The 24,635-nt window shown below is 38.9% G+C and overlaps 2 protein-coding genes across 2 annotated transcripts in view; one reads left to right on the top strand and one right to left on the bottom strand.

Annotated features, from left to right (window-relative positions):
• Lonp2 (lon peptidase 2, peroxisomal) overlaps positions 1-10,858 on the bottom strand; it is a 94,973-nt gene extending 84,115 nt beyond the window's left edge. Inside the window, exons 1-2 of the mRNA XM_027938989.2 lie at positions 10,509-10,858; positions 3,042-3,276 (exon numbers count right to left, since the gene is read on the bottom strand). Coding sequence (XP_027794790.2) covers positions 3,042-3,276; positions 10,509-10,741 — 468 coding nt within the window. The 5' untranslated portion in view covers positions 10,742-10,858. The remainder of the gene's footprint in view (positions 1-3,041; positions 3,277-10,508) is intronic.
• Positions 10,859-17,729: 6,871 nt separating this feature from the next.
• Positions 17,730-24,635, top strand: part of Abcc11 (ATP binding cassette subfamily C member 11) — a 66,073-nt gene continuing 59,167 nt past the window's right edge. The window contains 3 exon segments of the mRNA XM_027939006.2: positions 17,730-17,828; positions 19,119-19,255; positions 21,445-21,603. Of these exon segments, the coding sequence (XP_027794807.2) occupies positions 17,730-17,828; positions 19,119-19,255; positions 21,445-21,603 (395 nt within the window).

The raw sequence follows: 24,635 nt of genomic DNA, 5'->3' as shown, positions 1-24,635 counted from the left end.
TCCCTCTCTTCCTGCAGACCCTTAAGGGCAGAGGAGCCATCACAGCGACCCAAAGAGAAAGGTATTTGTGTCTCCAGTTCCCCTGGAGTGACTCCTGAGCCTTTTAGTCGTGAACAGAAACCTGGCATATTGGGTATTTGGCAAAATAATAATAACAGCTTGAATCTTTTGGAGCTCCATCATCATATTCAAGATATACAAAAAAGATTGATTTTTTGGATCCTACTTTAGTTAATCAGATACTTAAAGAATCGAAGGGCTTTAACCCTGGAAACATTCTTAAACATTCTACATGGTCTATCCTTGTATTGTTCTCTTTGCTACTAATTCTCTCTTGTATTGTAATTGTAGGATGGCGAGCCTTCAAAACAAGGATTCCAGACTCGAAATAATGACCCATAACTTGCTTTTTCAAAGAAAGAAGGGGGAATATGTGGGGAGCCACTCTGAATGATTCATGTCTTCCATCCCGGAGTGGAGAGGCTTTGACCATCACTACATCTTGTAGTGACTTGGACATTGCCTGAGGACACATCTTCAGATGCTGGCCTTGCCCTACAGCCCTTGGGTCGAATTACACTCACATGTTGTAACTCCGTCCCTTCTTACCTTTTTTGGATGAAACCTTCCAAGAAGGAGGGTCCCCCCAATAAAAGCCTACTTCCCAATGTGCTCACGGGCGAGTGCTCTCTCGCTCTCTCTCTCGCTCTCTCTCTCCAGCCCCTCATGACTATCCCTTGCTCTCCCTTTTGGGGAGCTTGAGGCTGAGAGCGGAAGAGCCGTCCTGAAGTGTTTAAAGGTAAAGTGTGTGTCTCTGTTTTATTTGGTGTCCCTGGAAATTCACATGAGCAACCCTAAGTTCAGCTGCCCCAGTGGGTCAGCATATAACCACCATGGATATCAATACAGAGGTTCCTCAAAAGCCTAGGAATGGAACCACCTGTGACACAGCTATGCTACTCCTTGGAATTTGTCCAAAAGAATTAAAGTCAGCACACTACAGCAAAACATGCATGCCCACATTTATCACAAAACAGCCAAGTTATGGAACAAATCTAAGTGTCTTGTCAACAGATAAATGCATAAAGAAAATATGGTGTATATAAACAATGGAGGTTTACTTAGCCAAAAAGAATAATAAAATTGTCATTTGCAGAAAATAGATGGAACTGGAAAACATGCTAGTGAGATAAGCAAGGCTCAAAAAGTGAAGGGTTATTATGCTTTCTGTCATGCAGAAGCTAGAGAGAAAAAGGAAAGAAAAGAGACCTTACAAAAACAGGAGACTGGTAAAGAAGGAGGATGGGGAGGGAATAGGGAAGGAAAAGGGAGGCATGGGGAAATGAAATAGACCAATCTATGTGTATGTATGAATACATCACAATGAATTCCTCTAGTAAATATAATTATAACCAGGTGGAGTAGCACCTGCCTGTAATCCCAGCGGCTCATGAGGCTGAGGCAGAAGGATCTCGAGTTCAAAGCCAGCCTCAACACCTTATGGAAGCCCTAAGCAACTCAGTGAGAGCCTGTCTCTAAATAAAATATAAAAAAGGGCTGGGGGTTGGAATTGTAGCTCAGTAGTAAAGTGTTTGCCGAGCACATGTAAGGCCCTGAGCTCGATCCTCAGCACCATAAAGGTATTATGTCCAACTACAACTTAAAAAAGGGAATGCTGGGGATGTAGCTCAGTGCTCAGAGGTTAAGTGCCCCTGGGTTCAATCCCTGCTACCAAAAAATGAAATAATTATAATATACCAATAAAAATTATTTAAAAAAAGATAGAAGAAAATGAGAGGCCATCAGTTAGGAGACTGATGAAGAAGTCTACTGATAAAGCCTACAGAAAGTAGATGTCAAAAGGGATGAAAGAGAAGCACTAATTATAAACAATCTTAATGTCTAAAGAGGAATAATAAAATTGATATCCCAAGTCAATAACATTTATACAAGTACTTAAAAATTTCTTTAATATTCTTACAAAAATCTTTATATGTTTAAAAAGTTTCTGTAGATCAAAGTAGAAAGAAGTAAAGGTGAAGAAAAAAAAAAAAAAAAAGCTATGAAGCTATGCCCAAGCTGTGTCCAACAGAAGTACAAAGATCCAGGAACCCCCACCCAGGAAAAGGAAGAGAAATTCTATTTCCCCCACTCTAAATTCCTAAAGAGTACATGTACCTATTCTGGTGCTGAAACTGAAGTTCCTTTTTTCAGAGTATATTCTTTCTTTTAGCTCCCATAGAAGTTACAGCTCCAGATTAATTTTTCTATTGTTCACCACACTAGGAGTGTGTCACTTCAAAAGATATATTAGATACAAAGACCTATGCTGTGAAGACTTGCCCTGCAAGTCTAACCCTAACCCTAACACTTTTCAGTGATCAATGGTGTTTAAAATCAAGACCTAGGTAGTACCTGCTCCTCACAGATCCAGTTATAGTCAATGGATTATATCTATTGAAAAGTAAAAGACTATAATTTATAATTTTATAGTTCATTGAGGATTAGAATAGAAGGTTTCTATTCTACCTAAAGTTAACCAAAAACTTAAAAATATAGAAGAACCCAATATTTAATGCATACTTGAAGTATTCTTCCCTCTCAGCATGCTAGTTAGTCAAAGTTTTAACCAAACGTGAAATAAGTCCAACTTGATTTTAATCTTCTAGTTACTGAAAGACACAATGTGACTTAGACTTTTGAAGCAATATAACTTCTATTATTTGGTGCCTAGATATTTTAGTGACATGTTTAGACATTTTGTGTGGTATTTTAACACTAAATATTTAGGCTTAATAACTATCTGGTTTGAAGATACTAGAAGTTATAAATAAAGCTCTAGTGATATCTGCTAGAAAAACTTTAGAAGAGGTTTGCTAACATATCTTGGAATGATTTAGGTACAGCTCCAGACAAAAGCAAATTAGGATATAAAATGTGAAATCATTTAAAGGTATGCTACCCTAAAGATTTAGCATATCTTTACAGAGCAAAGACATCAAAGAAAAAAAGGCTTAAGGAAAAAAATAAAAGCCACTTACTTGTACTGCATATTTGTAAAACTGTTCTGAGAGTTCTCCCAGCTCCTCCCTGGATTTGCAGGTATTGGGAAATTCCTCAAGCCGGTCCAACTGTTCCACTTCAGCAACAGGATATGGCTTCTCTTTTAAGACCTGGACAATCTGGAACCGGCACAGGCCTGTAATCAGCAACGTATAGTGGGGCTTGGGCCAGTTACTGCCCACAACCTGAACCGCCAGCGCAGCTGTCCCAATCCTGAAAAACACAGAATATCAGTATGACAAATATTCACTCTGAAAAACGGAAACTTACTTCCCAAAGTGTCAGATATTCTGAGAAATTCATTAAAAACTAAAGAACATCAGAAGTGTAAATGAACTATGTCTCTAATTTAGCATCCAGTATGAGCTCTATTAAGTCACTACAATCAGCTGTGGGGTAAAGCATACAAACTACGATTGGCACCACTTCTAAAAATTATGTAGGAATTCCCACACACCTGGATTATTTCAGCATAAAAATCTAAGAAAGAGAGTAGTTGACAATTATATAGCTTAAATTAACAGTGCCAACTACAATACTAGAATAAACATTAACATTTTAAATAGAATGAAATACAAACAGTATAAACCAATTAAGAAATCTCTGTTCCAATACCAGTTTTAAAGTCCAATTATCTTACTTAATCAATCTATAAAACTTCTACATATCTATCTTATTACAAACTACCACCACACTCTGGGAATTAATACATATATATCCTTAATCCTGAATTCCTAAATGTGGGGGCTAAATATTATAGACCATACCATGTCATGAACCGAGGAGAGCTAAAGACTGAGATCTCAAGAAAGTATTTACCTAGTTCTAACAGGCAATCATCTCACCTAAAATAGTTGAAAAGTCTTATTTAAGTCTTAGCTCCTTATCAGAACATACGACTGTGACCGAGTTACATGTAAACTTAATTCACAGAAAGGAAGTATCACTCAAACTAAGCCAAAGATATATAAAATATAAAGACAACATTCAGAATACGCTTCTGAATCCCAAATTAAAATATTTCTCTCCTCAGATATATTCAATTTCAGAAAAGAAACTAAAAGATATGATAGGTCTGGGAAAATGATAATATTAAAATACTACACCTGTTTATCTCAAACATACTGAATCACATACACATACAATATATGAATACATCAGTGAATTTGCTCACTCCTACATAAATACTCATAAATTACACATTTATAGATTTTGAGATTTTGGTTTCCTTGTGGCATTCAGCTTATTTTAAACTATGTCCCTTACTCATTATTTTTGCAGTGATGTCACATGTAAAAGGGATAAAAACTGATTTTAACAATACCTTAAGCTGAATAATTAGGAAGATAATTGGATGAGAGAAAAAAATCACATACTTTAAAAACTTGAAATGATTTGACATTTATTATTTTGATTTATTTACATTTTACTACTTTTATCCAGTGACTAATCAACAGGTTACAGTTCTCATTTTCAAAAAACCAACTCAGATTGCCTGAGGAAGTCAGCAATGCCTAAACTGATGAGAGATCAACTCAGATATTCAGCAATGTTTGCTCCATGCTGAAAGAGTTCACAATTGTGTTTGTACACTTTTGCAACCAGAACCAGATCCCTGACCTCAGGGGTTTACAAAGTAGAATCCAAGGAGAAACCAGAGAGGGGTAGATGAGCCAAATCCAGATCTCCTAGGAGATAAATTTTATTATTTGGTCTATGTCACTGATAAACAATGACATTAAAATAAGTTTTCTGGGCTAGGGATGTGACTCAGTGATAGAGTGCTTGCTTACAATGTGCAAGGCCCTGGGTTTGATCCCCAGTACTATAAAAATAAATAAATAAACAGTTTCCTTACAAAGCTAAGAAAATGCTTTTGCTAACAGTGAAAGGAATATGTTCCAAACTGAAATGAGATTAAGTTGAATTTATACTATATGACTCTCTTCTTAGTGAGAAAAAGGTTTTAAATGTAATGGGTTTTTACTTGAAAGCACATGTAGTTGACTAAAATATACACCTTTTAAAGAAAAATATGACCTGTGAAATTATAGTTAGAAACAGTATGTTTTGGTGAAAGGCACTGTGAAAAATGACCATGTTTAATGTAATTTTAGACGAGTTATATTGTCTATTTGGCTCCAGGTTATATATATATAAATAAACCAACAAAATATTCAATTAATCTAATTTCCTTTTTTGATAGACAAGTATTTACATTAAATTAGTCATCTAAACATCCTTACTCTTATATTGTAATATATACATTATCAGGTCTGACAAAAGCAACACTTCTGTCATACCTAATCAATGTAGGTCATATTTGATAACAGATCAAGTCATATGTGATAACAGATACAAATTTATACATCCAAATGAGTGGGGTCTTTCTCTTTAGGTGGTGGCTCTGTAATAAATCTACATACATGCTAAGCAAACTGATATTATTACAGTTCAAAGAATTTTTGAAACTCCTAATTGGAATGGACCTTCAGAGAGTATAAAATATTACAAAATTTTAGTCCACATAAGATCTGACTAAAGTGATATGGTTTGTGTAATCTGGAAACTGATTTATATAATTCCAAAAATATTTAAAAACCATCAACTGTAGTGGTGGGAAAATCTAAGAACTACTAGAAAAAAGCGGTTTTCCAAAATGATGATATCATGTAAATATCTAAGCTCTGGTCTATGTATCAAGCACATGGCTTTGTTTTTTGCTTTTATTTTACTTTTTTTTTTTTTTTTAATTTTTATTGTGGGTTGTTCAAAACATTACAAATTTCTTGACATATCATATTCCACACTTTGATTCAAGTGGGTTATGAACTTCCACCTTCACCCCATATTTTATTTTACTTTAAAGCCCTGAATTTTTCTGGAAATCTTCACTCTTCTAAGAGCTGTAATGAGACTAGTTCAGTTCCGTACATATTAAGACAATGTGAATCCACATTTGAAACTACACATTTTGGGAATAATAAATCACTAGTATACAGATTTAGAGTGCTCTGCACTTACAAAAGGCTTCCATAAGTATTATTTCATTATATACCTCCTTTCACCCCTACAAAGCAGGCTGCACTATATAAACCCTTATTAAAACTGAGTAATTGAGATTAAAAAATGTGAAAAACAGTTATGCAGTTTCAAGGATATTTAAGAGCAACAGAGTACCTGACTTAGATTTTATGACAAATTTTACTCTTTTCTTACCACAATGAATAATATGAACTGTACTAATAAGTATAAAAATAAATAATTTATCTTTTGTAAATTGTCTAAAAAGCTGAGATACTGGAAAGCACTTAATGAACAGAAGCACTTCTACCAAAGCTCTGGAAACAAAAGAAGAGTTGTACATTTCTGGGAAAGAAACACTGAAACATCTTTTTAGTTTTGTTTTGATGTTACACTATACTTATTTTCTTGAACAGTTGATGATTTTTGGAAAAAAATTAATCATTATTAATAATGACTTAGAAGACAGGAATCTACTAGAACTTCCTTCTAGCTCTATAAACTAGAAGAGGTTTATATTGCTAGAGGATTTTTGATTCTCACTCTCTTAAAACTTTACTTGTGAATTTGAAAAATGCCACTTATAGATAGATCTTCCTTAAAAAGAATAAATGAAGATTCAGGAAATTCTAAGTAGAACTATCCATTGCATACTTGCTAATGTAAATGATTCAATTTTGAAATATTATTATCAGATAATATTTCTTAAATTCCTAAGAATGCTAATAGATACAAAAATAATAATGTACAGATAAAGAGTTAATCCTAATTATGGAACCATGCATCTGCCTCATATTTTATTAGATAAATACCAAAGAAACTAATTAAGGGTCTCACAAAGGAATAAAAAAGCCAACAAACAGGGATTGAGGAAACAAAACCATGGATCTGAATGTAAAGTCAGAAGAATGAATGACCATCTTTAAATGCCTGAAAAGATACAGGTAGTACTCAGTTATTATCCACTTTCACATAGAAAACAATGAGTTATTTGGGAGCCACTAAAAACACAGTTCAGTTAGGTAAAGAAATGCAGGACATCCTGAGGTGGCATAGGAGCCAAGTTCTACCCTGCAGGGGTAATGCAAAGCTCTTCCTTTAAAAGGCTCCTGTCAAGCAACACGCCTCACACTAACATGCAGAGGGGGACTCTGTTGCTCAAAATGGCAAACGCAGTATCACTGGGAAGGTGACATCCATGTGGCAAGAAACATGGGGGAGCAAATTACTTCTGCTGCTCCTTGATTACTGAAGCCAGTGCCCTAGATGGTGTGAAGGAAACAAGAGACAGGAGCGGAGCCCTTCACCTCCTCTCTAGTGTGCCATCTAGAAGAGCAGGTAATTGGGAAGGACAGGGTGTGTGTGTGTGTGTGTGTGTGTGTGTGTGTAGAAACAGACTAGTGTTAGATAACTCAATAGTTTTGCTACTAAACTTTATTTTTTAAGTGAAAAGTGTTTGAAAAGTTATAATAAAGAAAAAAGACACTGGGCACAATGATACATGTCTTTAACCCCAGCAATTTGGGAGGCTCACGCAGGAGGATTGAAAGTTTGAGGATAGCCTGGGCCACTTGCAAGATCCTGTCTCAAGGAGAAAAAAAAATTTAAAAGGGCTGGGGCTGTAATTCAAGGATAAAGCACTCCTGGATTAAATTCCAGCACTATAAAAGAAAAAAACATTTTGGAGTGTATGACCAATCTTTCTACACATACTTTTTAAGTATCAAATGATATTTCTAAGATAACTCTAGAAGGTCTGGTGGGTTCTTACAATGCTGACTTTTCTACAGACCTTTCATTGTCTGTTTTCTAATTAAAATGACTAAATTTTAACATTACTAGTCATTTAAAACAAAGAATATAAACATCAAGGATCAGATTACACATTATCCTTTTTTTTTTTTTTTTTTTTGTATAGGAGGTTGAACCCAAGAGTACTTAACCACGGGGCACCATCCCTAGCCTTTTTTATTTTGAAACAGAGTCTCACTAAGTTGCTGAGCCTTGCCTCAAACTTGTAATCCTCCTGCCTCAGCCTCCGGAGCCACTAACATTATCTAAATACTAGCAATTACTTTCAGGCAGAATTTAGTTTTTGTTGTTATGAAGGGATTTACATAAAAGAAATTAAAAATGTTCCCAAACTGCCAGAATAATATTACCAAATAGTCACTCATAATATGACTGACTTCACTTGTGAAATTCAGTGTATCCATAGGTAACCAATACATATATGTAGCAGAAATAAAACAAAAAATCTAATGTGAGTATTCTTGCCTCAACAAGAAACTAAGTGTCTGTGCACAAAGGCAAAAAATGATGGCAGAAATAAACATAGATTTAAGGAGTGAGGTCGTATGTAGGGAAACCAGCATCCAATACAATTTGTCAAAGAATAATGAGGCAGGCACATGCCAGTAATCCCAGTAGCACAGGAGGCTGAGGAAAGAAGATCAAGAGTTCAGCCTCTTGAACTTAGCAAGACCCTGTCTCAAAATAAAAAAAATAAAGAAAAAGGGCTAGGATGTGGCTCAGTGGTTAAGCACCTCTGGGTTTAATCCCTGGTACCAAAAACAAAATCAAAAGACAAAACTAAGATAATTAATCTAAAAGTAAAAAAAAAAAAAATTTAATTTACTATCTTGACCATTTTTTTGATACTTTATTTTTATTTTTATGTGGTACTGAGAATCGAACCCAGTGTCTCATGCATGCCAGGTGACTGCGCTACCACTTGAACCACATTCCCAGCCCCCTAAAGGTAAAAAATTTTTAAGAGTAATGAAACTTGAAAAATGTCCAATTCTATTTGGGCAATAATCAAAGCAAATCAAATGGAGCCAACTATTTTTCACTGTTGACAAAAGCCAGGGCTTTACAATGTGAACTGTTATAGGGTTTTTTGATTTGTCGTTTTGGTTTTTGTTGTGTTAAGGAGGTACCAATCTCCTTTGAGAACCTACTTTCCTCTAAACAATACACAGTTCCCAAGATTTGGGGTAAAAACAAGACATTTTAACCTTCTAAAAAATCCTTCAGTTAGGAACCCTTAATTTGAAAATGAGGGATAAATACAAGGAAAGGTGAATCTCCAAATTGAAAAAAAATCTCAAGTTCAGTTAAAGATAGGAGGCAGGAATCTGGGAGGTAAGTTTGAAGATGTCTGTTGAAAGCATACTATATACCAGCATTGTCCAATAAAAATACCACATATGTGATTTTAGAAGCCACATTATAAAGTAAAAATTGGTAAAATATTAACTTTTATTTAACCCCCAATGGTCAAAATATTACCATTCCAACATTTAATCTACATAATATTTATTAATCAACAAAACATTTCCATGCTAAGATTTTTCAAATCTGGTGTGTATTATATATTCACAGCACATTTAGGGTGACTGACCACCCTGATCTGCCTGGACTGAGGGGCTCCCTATAACACAGGATTTTCAGTACTAAAACTGGGTCCCCGCAAACTGTGACAAAGTACTCTCTAGCCACATGCACTGTACAGTACTGGAAACCATAGCTATCCATCTATCCTGATACAAAGGCAATATACATATATGCTTTAAACTAATCTTCATAACACACCTAAGAGACAGATGCTATTAGTTTATAATTTACAGATGAAGAAACAGAGAGATAGGTTAAGTCTTTCACCCAGTGTCTCACAACTGGGGCCATGGTGGAGGGCAATCTAGCCTGGGTCCTAAGGAAAAATGTTAAGATACGAGAGAAGAGACTGGCACTGTGGCGCAGGCCTGTAATCCCAGTGGCTCTGGAAGATGGCAAGTTCAAAGCCAGCCTCAGTAATTTAGCAAGGCCCTAAGCAACTTAGTGAGACCCTGTCTCAAAAAAAAAAAAAAAGAAAGAAAGTCCTGGGAGAGGAGGAAAAGGGTTGCACGGAGTGTAGAAAAATACCCCAAAGTTAACGACTGAATGGTGCAATTTAGGAAAATGAAAACCTGGGGAGTTTAGAGTGTCTCAAAAGACAAATATGAGAGGACGAAAGGAGAAAGGGGAAAGGAAGGAATGGGGGGAAAGGTGAGAAGGGGTAAGGGAAGGGGGTGGGGAGAAGGGCGAGAGCACCCAAGAAGAAAGGAGGGGCCTGAGAAGTTAAGGGCGCTGGCTTAGGAAACTGAAGGAGACGACAGGGACAGAGTTTCAAATCAAATGACAACAGTGACAGGTGATATGGAGTTTTCGCCAGGTGTCAGGCACTACTTCATGAATTATCTTATTAACGGTCACTGAGCAGCCATCTGTTATCCCCATTTTTCTTGAGGGGGCGTTGAAGAGGCTGAACCAAGCCGCAAAGGCCGTCCGGAGCGGAGCTCCGTGCTCAGGGGCCAGCCGGCCCGGGCCCGCGAGGAGGCCGCGCCGTCTGCCGCTGCAGCCAGGGCCGCCCGGCCTACCTGTGCAGCGGAGGCAGGTCTTGCGCGTCGCTGGCGGGGTCGGGTGTGTTGGGGATGACACCCAGGATGGTGCTCTGCAGCGACGTGCCCTTGAGCAGCCGGCTCCGCACCAGCTGCAGGTTGCGGGCCGTGTCCACGCTGGTGCGTATAGTGGAGCCGGGCAGCAGCACGCCTTCGTGGGTCAGCAGTAGCGGGAGGCGGCTGGGGATTTGGATAGGGCTCACAGACGACATGGCGACAGCCGGTCCCACTGGGTGCTGACAGAAGGAGCGGGACGGACAGCTCTGCGCTTAGTGCGCTTCAGCGATCGAACCCCGCAGACAGCGCGCCGTCGCTTCCGGCCCTGCCTACGGCCCGCCCCCAGGCTCAAACGCCGCCGCTTTGCGCAGCCGCCCGCAGATGCTGCTTGGGGCTTGTATACCGTACATACGCAAAAAGAGGCGCACGAAAAAAATCTGCTGAGAACTTCCCCTCAGCTGAGCCTAGCTCACAGAGTGTGCTGGGAAGGATGGTTGCGTTCGATTTGTGTATACTAGAAACTTGTGTTTTAAAGTTATTATTCGAATGGACTTTAACTTTACAAAAAGGCTGCGAAACTATAGCCAAGAATTTCCACATACCTTTCACTTAGTGTTCTCTGTTGTAATCTTACCTAATCACGGTTCTTTATCAAAAACAGTTTTGATAGAGCCAGTGTTCACAGTATTGTCCCTAATTGAATCTGGTTCAAGGTTCAATCCACGGTCTCACTCTTCACTATCATGGTATCGCCTAAGTCTTCGCTAAATTGTGACAATGCGGAGCACAACAGACACTAGTATGGCAATATGTAAATCAATGGATGTGTAACTGAGGTGATTCTGCAATCTATGTATGGGGTGAAGGTGGGAGTTCATAACCCACTTGAATCAAAGTGTGGAATATGATATGTCAAGAAATTTGTAATGTTTTGAACAACCAACAATAAAAAATTAAAATTAAAAAAAATAAAAATAAATTGTGACAATGCCTCAATCTTAACTTTATCATGTTTTATTTTATCGTCTTTTAAAACTATGATACTTTTAAAGGGTATCAGTCAATTGTTTTGTAGAAGTTTCCTCAATTTGGATTTATATGATATTTCTCATGATTAGGTCAATGACATGTGTTTCAGGCTCAAACAGCATAAAAGTAATATTGTAACCTTGTTTGAGTGGGTTTTCAATTCCCTCGTGTATAACAGGACAGTTACTTATGGTGATTTTAATTTTGATGACTAGATGAAGATGTTATCTGCCCACAATGAGTTACTATTTATCTTTTTGTAATTAGTATCAAGTATCTTGTGAGGTGATTAATTCAACATTTATTAAATGGTATTCTATAAGAAAAGAACTATTCCTTCTCTCCCATTTGCTTATTTACTCAATTACTTATGTTAGTATGGACTCAAGCATACTTATTTTATGGGTTGCAATCCAATAACATCAGATATTTCTTTGCTTGAATTGTTTCCTATTTGGCCACTGGGAGCTTCTTCATGTTGAGAATTAATTTGGATTTGCTGTAGTTTTCAGAGGGAAATTTTTCTCCAAATATGAAGTCTCAGAATCCAGGAGGGAGTTGAAAGCCCATTCAAACCAATAGGCACTTGTAAAGGGACTGCATGGTGCCAGGCCCTGGACTAATTGCAGAGGGACAGAGGGAATAAGCTAAACATGTTCCCACCCTGAGGCTTCTCTTGGCCAGAGGACAGATCCATAGACAGCTGAGTCTGATTTAGGGCAGACAGAACTACATATTTCTTTATTTGTCACAAATAAGGAAAGGAAAAGTTAGGGTTATTAGGTGCTTTGGAGGAAACATGATGCAGGAATTTGGAAGCTCCTGATTAAAGTTTTTTCTCTGGCATGATCCCAAACTCTTTCCTTCATTCACTAAGTAATATCTTATGTATCCTACCCTATAACAGACTCTGGAGGTGATATGAATGTAAAGTATGCATTGGCCAAGTCCCTAAGAGCTTATCTTTTTATCATGAGTTTCACCAAGGGGCTACATTCTTTGAGGCTCCTAGTATTTTAACAATGGACTTTTAGGGCTGGGGATGGCCCTGGGTTCAATTCCCAGCACACAGACACAGACACAGACACACGCATACACACACACACACACACACACACACACACAAGAAAAAATCCAACAATGAACTTCTAAAACCATTTTACAAAATTTGTGTCAATTTTTTAAACACTATATTTAATGCTTTTAATATCTGTGCATGCCCCAATGCACAATGTAAGTGTTCTGTCCTACAATATAAATTCATACTGCACTTTAAAGGTATGGTGTCGTATGATGTCGTGTGGTGTGGTAATGGGCTGATTTAAGTTGCTTGCTTGATGAATATCTTCTTTAAATCTTGTCTGTATATTTCTGTGAAAACATATATCAGGACACCTGGCAGAGCATCAAGAATCCACATATAAAGTCTTCAGTGACAGTGTGGCTTTCTTGGCCCCTTCTTTGACAAGACTGTGCATGTGCTTCATTAATTTATCCATCAAATATTTATTAAATATCTTCTATGGGCTGGGCAGGATTCTAGATTCAAGGATACAAGAGGGAACAAGACAGACAAGGTCTTGGCTTCAGAGATCTTACATTCTAGAAAGGTAGACAGAGAATGAATATGCCAAAAAAGAAATGTGACAATTTTCAGGAAGTGGTAAACAAAGGAAATGTGAAAGAAAATATGCAGAAGGTGATAGGAAGAGGGGGCCAGCATTAGATAGGGAGATCTGGAAAGGATGCTTTAAGGAGGTAGTATTTGAACTGAGACCTGAATAATAAGAATGGACTAGTTCTCCTGGGCCCAGTGGAGCAGGCGTATAATCCCAGCAGCTCAGAAGATTGAGGCAGGACAATCGCAGGTTCAAAGCCAGCCTCAGCAACTTAACGAGACTAAGCAACCTAGTGAGACCCCGTCTCACAATAAAAATAAAAAGGGTTGGGGATGTGGCTCAGTGGTTAAGTGCCCCTGGGTTCAATCCCTGGTACCAATCAAAAAATTTAAAAAATTAAAAAAAAACAAAACTAAAGAATGGACTGATTCTGCAAGGTTCTGGAGGAAAATGTTTGTTCCAGGTAAAGATTAGGACTAATTGGAAACAGGCAAAGCAGCACATGCCTGTAATCCTAGCAACTCAGAAGGCTGAGGCAGGAGGATCCCAAGTTTGAGGCCAGCCTTAGCAACTTAGAGAGACACTGTCTCAAAATAAAAAATAGAAAGGGCTGGGGATGTAGCTCAGTGGAAAAGCACACCTAGGTTAAAAAAAAAATGCAAAAATCAAAAACAAACAAACCAGGACTAATGTGAAGATTCGGGTGGGGAGGAACTTCCTAGTTTCTTGAAGCAGAGGAGAAAACTCGGGAGTGGAATGTGGGGGTTCAGCATTCAACAAATGAATAGTCACTGGCCTCTGGCAGGTATTGGAACTTACAGAAGGAAATAAATTAAGAGCAGGGAAAGTTAATAGCACAGGAGAACAAGGTCTAATCCTTTAAACTTCTTCATATCCTTCATATTATTGCAGGTCCTTCTGCCCACTTGTTCTGGGCACATTCCTTGCCCTCTGGTGTACTTTCTGGTCTTAGATCCCAGATCCTGCTGGATAATGATAATAACAATGAAATAAATCCTTTCCTCCAGAACACCTTTGCCACAGGTACCTTTGCTCCAGTGGCCCCCGTCCGTCCTGTTGGCAACTGTTTCACTGTAAGTAAATGGCTCCTGTCTAAACTGAATTTGTAAACATGGTCTTGCCCCTAGGATGGGAAGAACACAGGGCTGGAAGCATCTGTTTCCTCTCTGGTTTATTCCCAGTCATGACCCTGTCTCCATCTTGACCACAGTAAAGGTCTTGCCACTAATTAAACTTCAAAACGCCAATTTCTTCCTGAGAGGAAGTTGAGAGGCCAGAGAAATTTTCAAGGACTGCCCAAGGAAGCCTGGACCGGAGAATTCCTCTGACCAATCCAAGGAGGAGAGGTTGGGCCTAGTAGAACTGGAAGGAGGCCCCGGTTAATTTGTGGCTGAGTTGCAGTGGTGTTGAGATGAACAATTCACCTTCTTAAAACTCGTCCTTTGCATTTGTGTACATTTTCTCCAATTTTATTTTGTTTAGTTTTTTTCCCTGCTGTTAGTTTCCTAAACAAATCCATACAGAGAAGAGCAACACCTGTGAATAAACATAAGCCAGGTTGGCAAGTCATACCACAGCTGAAAATTGAGAGAAAAATCTAAAATCTAGTTTCTTTTCTCGGTTTCTAAGAATTTGCGCTTCCTCAGCATTTCCCGCTTCCCAGTTAATGAGGGGAAAGTAAATGTTGAGGCTTACCATTTTAATATCTTGTTTGATCCAATAATTAAATAATTCTGTTAGACAATGCTCAGTACAGACACAGTCTCAGAGTTTTTGCCTGGCAGAGGAAGAGTTGGGTTCCTGGGCCCAGTGTCCTCAGCTCCTGGGCTTTCCCAGGTGATGATTTTGTCCAGGTGGTCACTGCCTGTCCTACTGTCGTTGATGTCTTCAAGTGAGGCTCTTTGGTTCATTCTGCCTGTCTGTGTTCCCCAAGTTGCTGGGCCTCACTTATCTTTCCTATGCTGACACCACACTCCCTTCTAAGATCTTTCCATGATTCCTGATTGTTTGCAGCTTGGATAATCCACTGGGCCCACTCACTTTTGGCTTCTTCTGGTGCCTATTTACATTATATGGGACAGGAAAGCTAATTGGCACACACAGGTGGTACTAGCACATGGAGTACTCATCAGCAAATTGGGAAAAAGATGTCTTAATTGGAAGAGGATTTAGGAAAAATTCACCTCTTCTTTTTTGAAAGGGATGTGACAGTGTTTCGCTGGAGCCTGTTCACACTGGTTCCTGGGAACCAAAATTTCAGGAATTTTGAGAGCCTAGTTGCTAAACATTATTAAAATTTAAATTGTATAAATGAACAGTTAAATAAATTATTTCAAAAACAAAGGTAATGTTCGAAATTTATCATTCCTAATTATTTTACTATTATTTATTCTGATGTTTCTTACCACAATTGTCTATATGGTGGTAATAGTATATTGTACTTTAATTCTTTTCCCAACTCTGCATTCATGGAGTTATGTTAATATCCTGAAATCAGCCATGGTAGAGGTATTTACACTATAGAAATTGGTAAGAGTTACAAATCAGGGCTTCATTTATTATTTTGTTGATTGCTTAGACTTAAGACAGAAACATAGATGCAGATTGCAGATGAGATTTACAAGTGTGTATTATCTACAGCTATATTGTAGTAGGAGAAAAAAGGAATATTCTTTTTTCCCCCTCTCCCACAGTGCTGGGATTGAATCCAGTGTCTTGTATATGCCAGACAAGTGCTATACTACGGAGTTACATCCCCAGCCATTATAATTTTCAGATAGGGTCTCAGTAAGTAAGTTGTTTGGGCTGGCCTCAAACTTTGGTTCCTCCTGTCTCGGCCTACCAAGTATCTGGGATCACAGGTGTGTACCACCAACCCCAACCAAAAGGAATATTCTTTTAGTTATTTGAAAACTATTTAGCAAAGTCACTCAGGTTATGGACAAATAAGTGAAAAATCCAACATATATTTTTGGTATTTAACTTTCCTCTTACTCCTTAAAATAAAGCAAAATGTCAGTGTTCAAGTTGGAACTACATTCATTCGCCAATTGCGAACAGGCTAATTACAGATATAAGCAGTTATCAGCACACGGCTGATGCAGCACCTTGCCAGGGTACATGACTTGCAATTTGGGTTTTGTGCTGCCTCCATCCTCCACCCTTTATCTCCAGTGGGAATCTTTGTGTGTGAACACAGCAGTACAGGATGACCCTACCCCGAAGGTCTCATGCTATTGAATCTTGTCAATTTTACTTTAATGTGTCCTAGGCTGGTTTATTGCAGCCAGAAAATTGGCCTCTTCTCAGAGTTTAAACAAAGTATATGGCATTCTCTTACCTAACACATCTTCTCTCCTTTCTGTTTTCCATTGTCACTGAAGGGTCCACATTCTATCATTACTTCACATGTGCATCTCATAATTCCATAGCTGGGAAATCTATCTTGTGTGGTCTATAGAAGAATTCTAGAAGGTGAGTCTACCAAATTTGTTTCTGATTTGTAAGAGGCAGTGGGATAGAGGAGTTGGGTAAAGGAATTTAAAGAATCTTCTTCCAAAACAATGGGTGAGTTGTAATCTATTTAGTTGAAGCACAATTCAATATTTAAATGTCAAGAGCTGCATCTGAACACCAGGCCAGCCATAGCATTTGTGGGGGCCCAGTGCAAAATGAAGAAATGGGACTCCCTTTTCAAATTTATTAAGAATTTCAAGATGGCAGTTTCAGAGTATTAAGCCAACTTTGAGGCCTTTCTAACTTAGGGGTCCTGTATTGTACAGGTTGTACCTTAATGACTCTGGCCCCGATGTATACCTTTTTGTCTTTCTATGTCTTAGGAAATATTCCTAATTATCACTCCTTCCCTTGGGTCAACCAGAGATTGAGTCCCATACTCAGAAAAGCAAAAATGAAATACATAGTTGTTGTTTATTTAATGCCTTGATTATTAAAGTTTTCTAAATTGTGCCCAGATTCCCCCCAGCAGTCTATGAAAACCAAGAGTTAGCAAATGACAAAATGATGTTTCTCCTTCTGTTCATCATTTATTTATGGAGTACTTGCTATCCCCCCAGCATGAGTCAAGCCCTAGGGATTCAGTAGTGAGCAAAGTAGATGTACCCCTGTCCTAGTGAGGTTCTCTGTGGATTGTGAGAAATTCTGAACAAATTACGATTCAAACAAATGCACAAGTAGAGACTGTGAAAAGGCAAGAAACATGGTGTCATGAGCAGGTCTTTGAATGATCAGAGGTGATTGATCTGGCCCAAGGGTACAGGATTGGGAGCAAGGTGGAGAAAGTGGTTAGAGTTTCCCTAAGTGATCTGCAACTGAGGTCCCAGTAGATGTCAAAAGAGAAGGACCAAGTGCATCCCTAGCAAGCACAATGACAATGACTATTGCAAGGTCCAAATATCCTCAATAGGATCATGCCCCTCCCTGTGACCACTCAAAGCTATATCTAAGCTGCTCCTACCAATTGCCTTTTCAGATTCTGATTCTAGGAAACAAAGAATTGGAAGAACAACTGAAAATGACCAGGAGAAGGACATACTGGGTTCCCAACTCTTCTGGTGGCCCTGTGAATCTTGGCTTTGACATAAGCGACGACGTGGTTTCAGGACTTGGCTATGTAAGTAGATTATCCTGGTATCAAAATACTAGGAAAGTGAGTTGACAGCCTATGCTCAATGATCATAAATTAGGTCAGAAAATTTTGTGCCATATTTATTTGCCTTTGAGTTTTTCAAAGGACCTTAGGCTTCCACAATAGATAAATTATTATCCTTGGTCATTACATACCTTCATGGTTCATGTGTACTTTTATCTATAAACCTACCTACCCAGCTACCTATCTGATCTCTGAATGTATCTATCAATCATCTACCACCATTTTTCTATGTATTTACCTACAATTAATAGAGTAAGCAGCTGTAAAACCATTACCTACACCAGTTTGAACTTTGACAATCATATGCATCTATTGGTTTTTCCCTGTATCTCATTTTCCAACTTTCCCTAACTGACATAACCACTACCTGGATCTTTTTCCATCAATAACTTGGTTTACTTTTACTTATTTTTTTGGTACTAGAGATTGAACCCAGGGCACTCTACCACTGAACTACATCCCCAGTTCTTTTTATTTTATTTTTCATTTTGAGACAGATTTTTGCTAAATTGTTTAAGGTCCCACTAAGTTGCTGAGGCTGGCCTCAAAATTGTGATCCTCTTGCCTTACCCTCCAGAGTTGCTGGGATTACAGGCTGTGTCACTGCACCCAGCTCCTCCTATATATTTTCAGTCATCTCTAGATTATATATACTTCTCTGGGTTACTATACAATGTGAGTGCTATACAAAACGTTGTTACCATTATATTGTCTAGAGAATAATAACATGAGAAATGTCTGTACATATGCAGTACAGATATGACTTTTTTCAAATATATTTGACCTATAATTGGTTGAATCCATTGATGTAGATGCCAATCATATTTATTTATATGAAGTTGTAAATATGGCCTATCTTTTTGTTTTAGCTGTCAAACAAGTAACATATAATATTTTGGAATTTACTTCTTTACTTACTGACTTTTTTTAGGTAGGTTTGCCCTCGGAAGGTGACTTGGTCTCACATTTTGTGGGTAGCTATTATACCCTTTATTCCTGTCCATATTCTTTGTTGATAGATAAAAATACAAGAAAGTGGAATGGCCTGCCCAGTGAAGATGGAGCAGGGGCAGGGCTGGCACCCGATGGTCCTGTCTCTCAACCCAGGGCTCTTTCCCTGCCTGGATGCCTTTCTTTAGGGAGCTAGATGCAGAAAGATCCATCTCTCCTCAGGCAGCTGATTTAACCCTCCCTTAAGACAGCATTCATGAGATCTGAAACTGATGCCCTTTTACTTTTTTCTTTCCTAAGAAAACTTACACTCTCCAAGATGGCCCTGGGAGCCAGCAGGAAAGGAAGCCTGCCACCCGAGGGGCAGTGGATGGCCTCCCTTGGGAGCAGTACCAGGCTACCTGGAGAACCATGATTCCCTTCCGACCCCAGCCAAGGTGAGTCCTGGGATGGAGGAAGGGCAGAAGCCACCAGGGTGATGGTCCTCAACCCTCACTTCCTACCCCAGGTTACATAACCATGTCCCTATACCATCATGTCACTCAACCAATACTTGCAGAGCAGCCTGAGGCGCACCAGGAAAGCACAGGCATGCCACATGTTCAATCATTAGACAAGGATCACTGAGCACCCACAAGTGCCAGGCATCATGCTAGACCACAGGAGAGCAGTGAAGTGGGAGCAAGACGGACGTGATCTTTGCCACCACATGGGGGAGAAAGACAGTGAGCAAGCTGGCTCCTAAGTAGACATGTGACTCCAAGCTGATCGAGGAAGAGGCCATGGAGACGTAGGACAGATGACAGCTTGATAGGTTGAGTGACTTAAGCTGGGGCCTGGAGGATGAACAAGAATTTATTAGACCAGAGTAGGGGAAGAATAATATGGGCAGGGGGGCAACCTATGTACAGGCCTTGTCTTAAGGTGAAAGGAATACAGAAGGATGTGCCCTGGAACTGAGAAGGAGGCCAGTGTAGCTAGAGGGCAGGACGATGGACATGGCATGAGATGAGGCTGCACAGGCAGGTAGATGCCAGGGGACCATGTGGGGCTCCACAGGCCACCTTAGGATGCTGGTCTTCATTCTAAGGGTAGAAGGGGGCTGTGGTAAGGGCTCAAAGCCCTTTGATGTTAACCTTAAATCTAAGACTCAAAGAAATTCAATTTATCCTTCTCCCTTAAATCACCATCTCCAGATTGCTCTCTAACTTGATATAGTCTTGCTTTCAGAATCACACTCCTCACAGCATGTACATATTCATTTATTCATCATTTATTGATAGGACCTTAAAACTCTTCTAGTCTGATTCTCTAGCATTTTATTACCAAGAGTCCCTTTTGTATTTATGATTCTCTCTCCAACACATTTTCTAAGAGTTTATCTATCAACAAACTGCATTTTCTGGGCTGGGGATGTGGTTTAGTATAACATGCACGAGGCCCTGGGTTCAATCCCCAATGCAGAGAGGCACTTGAAAACAAACTACATTTGTTTTCCCATTTTTTAAAAATCCAAGCTTCTAATCAGCACCAGCCACATTATTACCACACTGAGTTGATAATCTCCGCCAAGAGCAAAGTTCAGGCTCTCAATTCTTCGTCAAGTTCTGGAGTTCACCTCTTAGATAAACATTGTTTCTGTTGGGCCTTTGGAATACTGGCACTAGCTCACAGATTCTTGCCCTGCCTTGGGCAGTCACAGATGGCCCCACATACCTGATGATACCACTACTTCTTCCCTCCTGCCTCTCTCTAACATCTTGGGCAAGGGTGAGATTAACCTTGTTCAGAATGCACAGCCCTGGTGGGCTGGCTGTGAGGGTATAAAGGGCCAGAGAGTGGAGAAAAGAGGCCACAGTGCTCTCCACCCCCAAATTTCATGAGTTTATCATTTTCATCTTCTTATCTTTATCCCCAAATATTTTTTTGAATCAACTTTTCTTCATGTTGAAACACATAACATTAGAAGCAATTTTGAAAATAAAAGAAAAAAATTACACACAATCCCAACATTCTTAATCCAATAATTTTTGTCTATATTTGAGTCATTCTCAGAGACAAGAATTGTTTGTTTTTTATTCTACTTTATTATTTTTGTAAAAGGTCTGTACAAAATCTGAACAATGAGAATCTTTTCCCTTTGCCAATTCCAATCCCTTTTCCAAAAAGATTTGATACAATTGTACATATTGTTTGGTGTGTTTTCCCTCTTTTCTTCTTCTTTTTTATGTAATTTTTTGAAAGTACTGAATTTTTTCATCACCAAGTGGCTTTTTTTTTCTTACTTAAGATACTTGGAAGTTTTTCCATGTCATTCATATATATATATATATATATATATATATATATATATATATATATATATATATATATATTTTAACTCTTGTTTTTAAAAAAATTCTATACTATGTTCCATGTATGGAGATAGCGTAGTTTCTCCCTTTCTTCTTAAATAATTGCTCTATTAATGGGATTTTTTTCTGTTTTTTAACTTACAAATAATAGTCATGAAAAAATATTGTGTGTACATCTGGAAGACCACATTGTAGTTTTTACATAGTTATAATTCATGCTTTCAAAATCTTGTGTTTAATTTCATTTTTCTCTTCTATAACCGCCCCGCTAGGTTTCCTGCCCCTCACCCGATGGATGACGTGGGCCTGTTCTCCTACCTCACACTGTCATGGCTCACCCCACTCATGATCAAGGGTTTACAGAATCGCTTAGATGAGAACTCCATCCCTCTGCTGTCCATCCACGATGCCTCAGCCAAAAATGTCAAAAGGTAACGCATCACTTTATGGGTAAACCCATCTTTTGGTGGGATAGTGAGTGACCTGAGGTGCATAAAGGTGGTAGGTAGGTCCATCCTCAGACAATTTGGTTCTTCCTTTATAGCAATAGGCCTCATGCTGGGTGGATGGATCTTAATCCAGATCTCGGGAATCTCCTGAAATGATATGCATACTTTGTACATCTGACTGGAGATTTTTTTCTGGAGCAAAAATCCACATCTTTTATGAGATTTGTGAAAAGGCTCATGATCCTAAGAAAAATAGTAATTGTCACTTCTAGTCTCAGCCTCCCTCTCCTTTTTTTTTTTTTTTTTTAAAATACCTTTTATTTAGAGAGAAGGACTTGCTAAGTTGCTTAGGGCTTTGCTAAATTTCTGAGGTGGGCCTTGAACTTGCAATCCCCCTGCCTCAGCTTTCCAAGTCACTGGGATTACAGGTGTACACCTCTGCACCTGGCCCTGGTCCTTTTTGATGGTTTCTTCTGGATCAGATCAGGTATTGAACAGTGGGACTTAAATTTGGGGTAAGTGGCCCAATCTCCTGATCCTCACTAGTTAGCCAAACACTAACTAGTCATGTGATCATACTTCCTGTATTACCCTCAAGGTAATATGAAGCTCAAATGGAGAAAAAAATGAGTAATTGATTTAAAATGTCCTATACTCATGTTCCTACCTCTAGTTCCTTTATGAGACATACCAGGTAGACAATGGAAGCTTCCATTTGTGTTCCAGGAAATTGTAGCTTCAGAGGGGCTTCCCTGAAAGCATTCAGGGGTCAGGAGAGTTTGTGAAATGTTGTATATTCCAGCCAGGTTTCAGGGTTAACAAAGCAAATAGTGTATCTGAGGCAACTAGAAAACCTATAATACAGAAACTGGCTCAATTTTGGCCCATGACTTCTCAGACTTAGTAAAAAACAAACAAACAAAAAGATGCCCGGGAATACTTCTTGGATAATGCCAGATATTGGTCAGCATCTCACCTTTTACCATGATGTTGGACAAGTGGCCCTGTGTTTTTATGAATAAAATAGTGGGCTATAAAATTATCTCATGAACCTCCTTAGGACTATCTAAAAATTCAGAGGAGGTGGTGAACTCAGTTTAAAGTATCTGGGAGCTGGGTGTGTAGCTCAGTGGTAGAGAACCTGCCTAGCATGTGTGAGGCCCTGGGTTTGACCCCCAGTAACACAAAGTAATAATAGTAATTAAGAACAATAATAGGGCTGGGGTTGTGGCTCAGTGGTAGAACATTGGCCTAGCATGTGTGAGGCACTGGGTTCAATCCCCAGCACCACATATAAATAAATAAATAAATAAATAAATAAATAAATAAATAAATAAGTGTGCCCATCTACAACTAAAATAAATAAATATAATAATAAAGTATTTGGGAAAATGCTCAATACATAATAGGCATCCACTTATATTGTAGTTTGCTTCTTCCATAACAATTATGAATATAAGATCTGAGTACTTCTATCCACTTTTACTCCACGAATTCTGCATTTCTTATTCCTTTACTCTCTATGTCTGTCCACCAATACTTTTGCAGTTACTCCATTTTGGGATGTTTATTTGAAAAAAAAAATTATTGGTGTATTTATACCTCTAAGGATGTAAGGGTTTTCTTTCTGTATATTCACTATTTATTAGGCAGAGTTCTGGGTCCATCTTCCCTAATGCTTTAGAACAACTGTTTGGGCTTTTAGGAAGATTTTCTGACAAACTATCAACCATCATGATCACCTCCACCATCAGCAGCAACAGCAGTAGTAGTAGTATTACCACTTTCATCACCATAATAACTCTTGATACGCTTTACTGTTCTCTAATTACAGAGCAGATCCCCATCAATTATGTTGTTTGACCTCACAATAATTATGAAACAAATATGATAAATACTACTTTCCCCATTTTACAGATGAAGAAGATGAGAGTTAAGTGAAATGATGTTTCTAGAGTCATATATATCGAATGAATGGAGGAGATAAAATTTGAAATTGAGTCTTTTGACATGGAGTCTGGTGGTCATTGCCAGAAACTGGAAGAGTTGCTAGGAGAGCTGTGGGCAGGTTATGGAAAACTTGGATGTATTTAGTCAAAGTAGAACCAACTCTAGAGCTCATCATCTCTGTGGATTGTGTACATGTAGGGGTGGGAATAAGGAGAAGAGGCTCTGTGATTCAGCCCTAGCAATCTCATCTGTAAGCAAAAACCCTCTAGTACGTACACGTGTCAACGGGAACATTTTTGCTTTGCTGAGCTAGACCCCAGCTCATCTGACTCATCCGTTGGTGGATATAGGATAGGGTTAATTATAACTCAGGAGGGAAAGCTGGAATTTTGACTGCAGATAAAGAAAAGCAGGGCAGAAGGATCCTCAAGGTGTTTGTTCCTGTTGGGTTTTAGGCTAGGCATATGTGCCCATGGCTGGAGGAGGCGGGTAGAGAGGGCTAGAACTGTTTGCCTTGAGACTTGGTGAGAGTCTGGACAGGGCTAAGAACCAGCTGTTGAACTCTGGTAACAAAGAGTGACCCTGAAAGGGAGGCCATTCTGTCCACCAGGTTGTGCATACAAGATCTGATCACTTCTATCCACTTTTACTCCACAAATTCTGCCTTTCTTATTCCTTTACTCTCTGTGTCCACCATCCCTTCTTGCATTTCCTAAGTTCTGCCCACACCTTTGTAAATAGTCACTTTATTAACTTCTAAAATACCCAGAGCTGAAGCTTCAGGGAATACAGGAAGTCCTTTGGCATCGTCCTTGATGTTCTCATCTTATATGGTGGTAGCTGAGCTTCTCAGGCAGTGGAGCCAGACATATGGGAGTGGGAGCCAGCATGTTAAAAGGTCAGGTGCCACATGGCAATGCAGCCAACAGACTGGATTGTAAATATATGTGAAGCATCCTAGAGCCAGATGAAGCCTTCTGGAAGCCCTCAGTGCCACAGCGACTATGCCCCTGCCTCAAATATAATCCAAAACAAAACAAAACAAAAAAACTATGAGAAAGGCA

The sequence above is a fragment of the Marmota flaviventris genome, chromosome 18, assembly GCF_047511675.1.
Source record: "Marmota flaviventris isolate mMarFla1 chromosome 18, mMarFla1.hap1, whole genome shotgun sequence".
In the NCBI taxonomy this organism is placed as follows: Eukaryota; Metazoa; Chordata; class Mammalia; order Rodentia; family Sciuridae; genus Marmota; species Marmota flaviventris.
The sequence above is the reverse complement of the archived record's forward strand: the minus strand, read 5'-3'. Positions and strand labels throughout refer to the sequence as shown.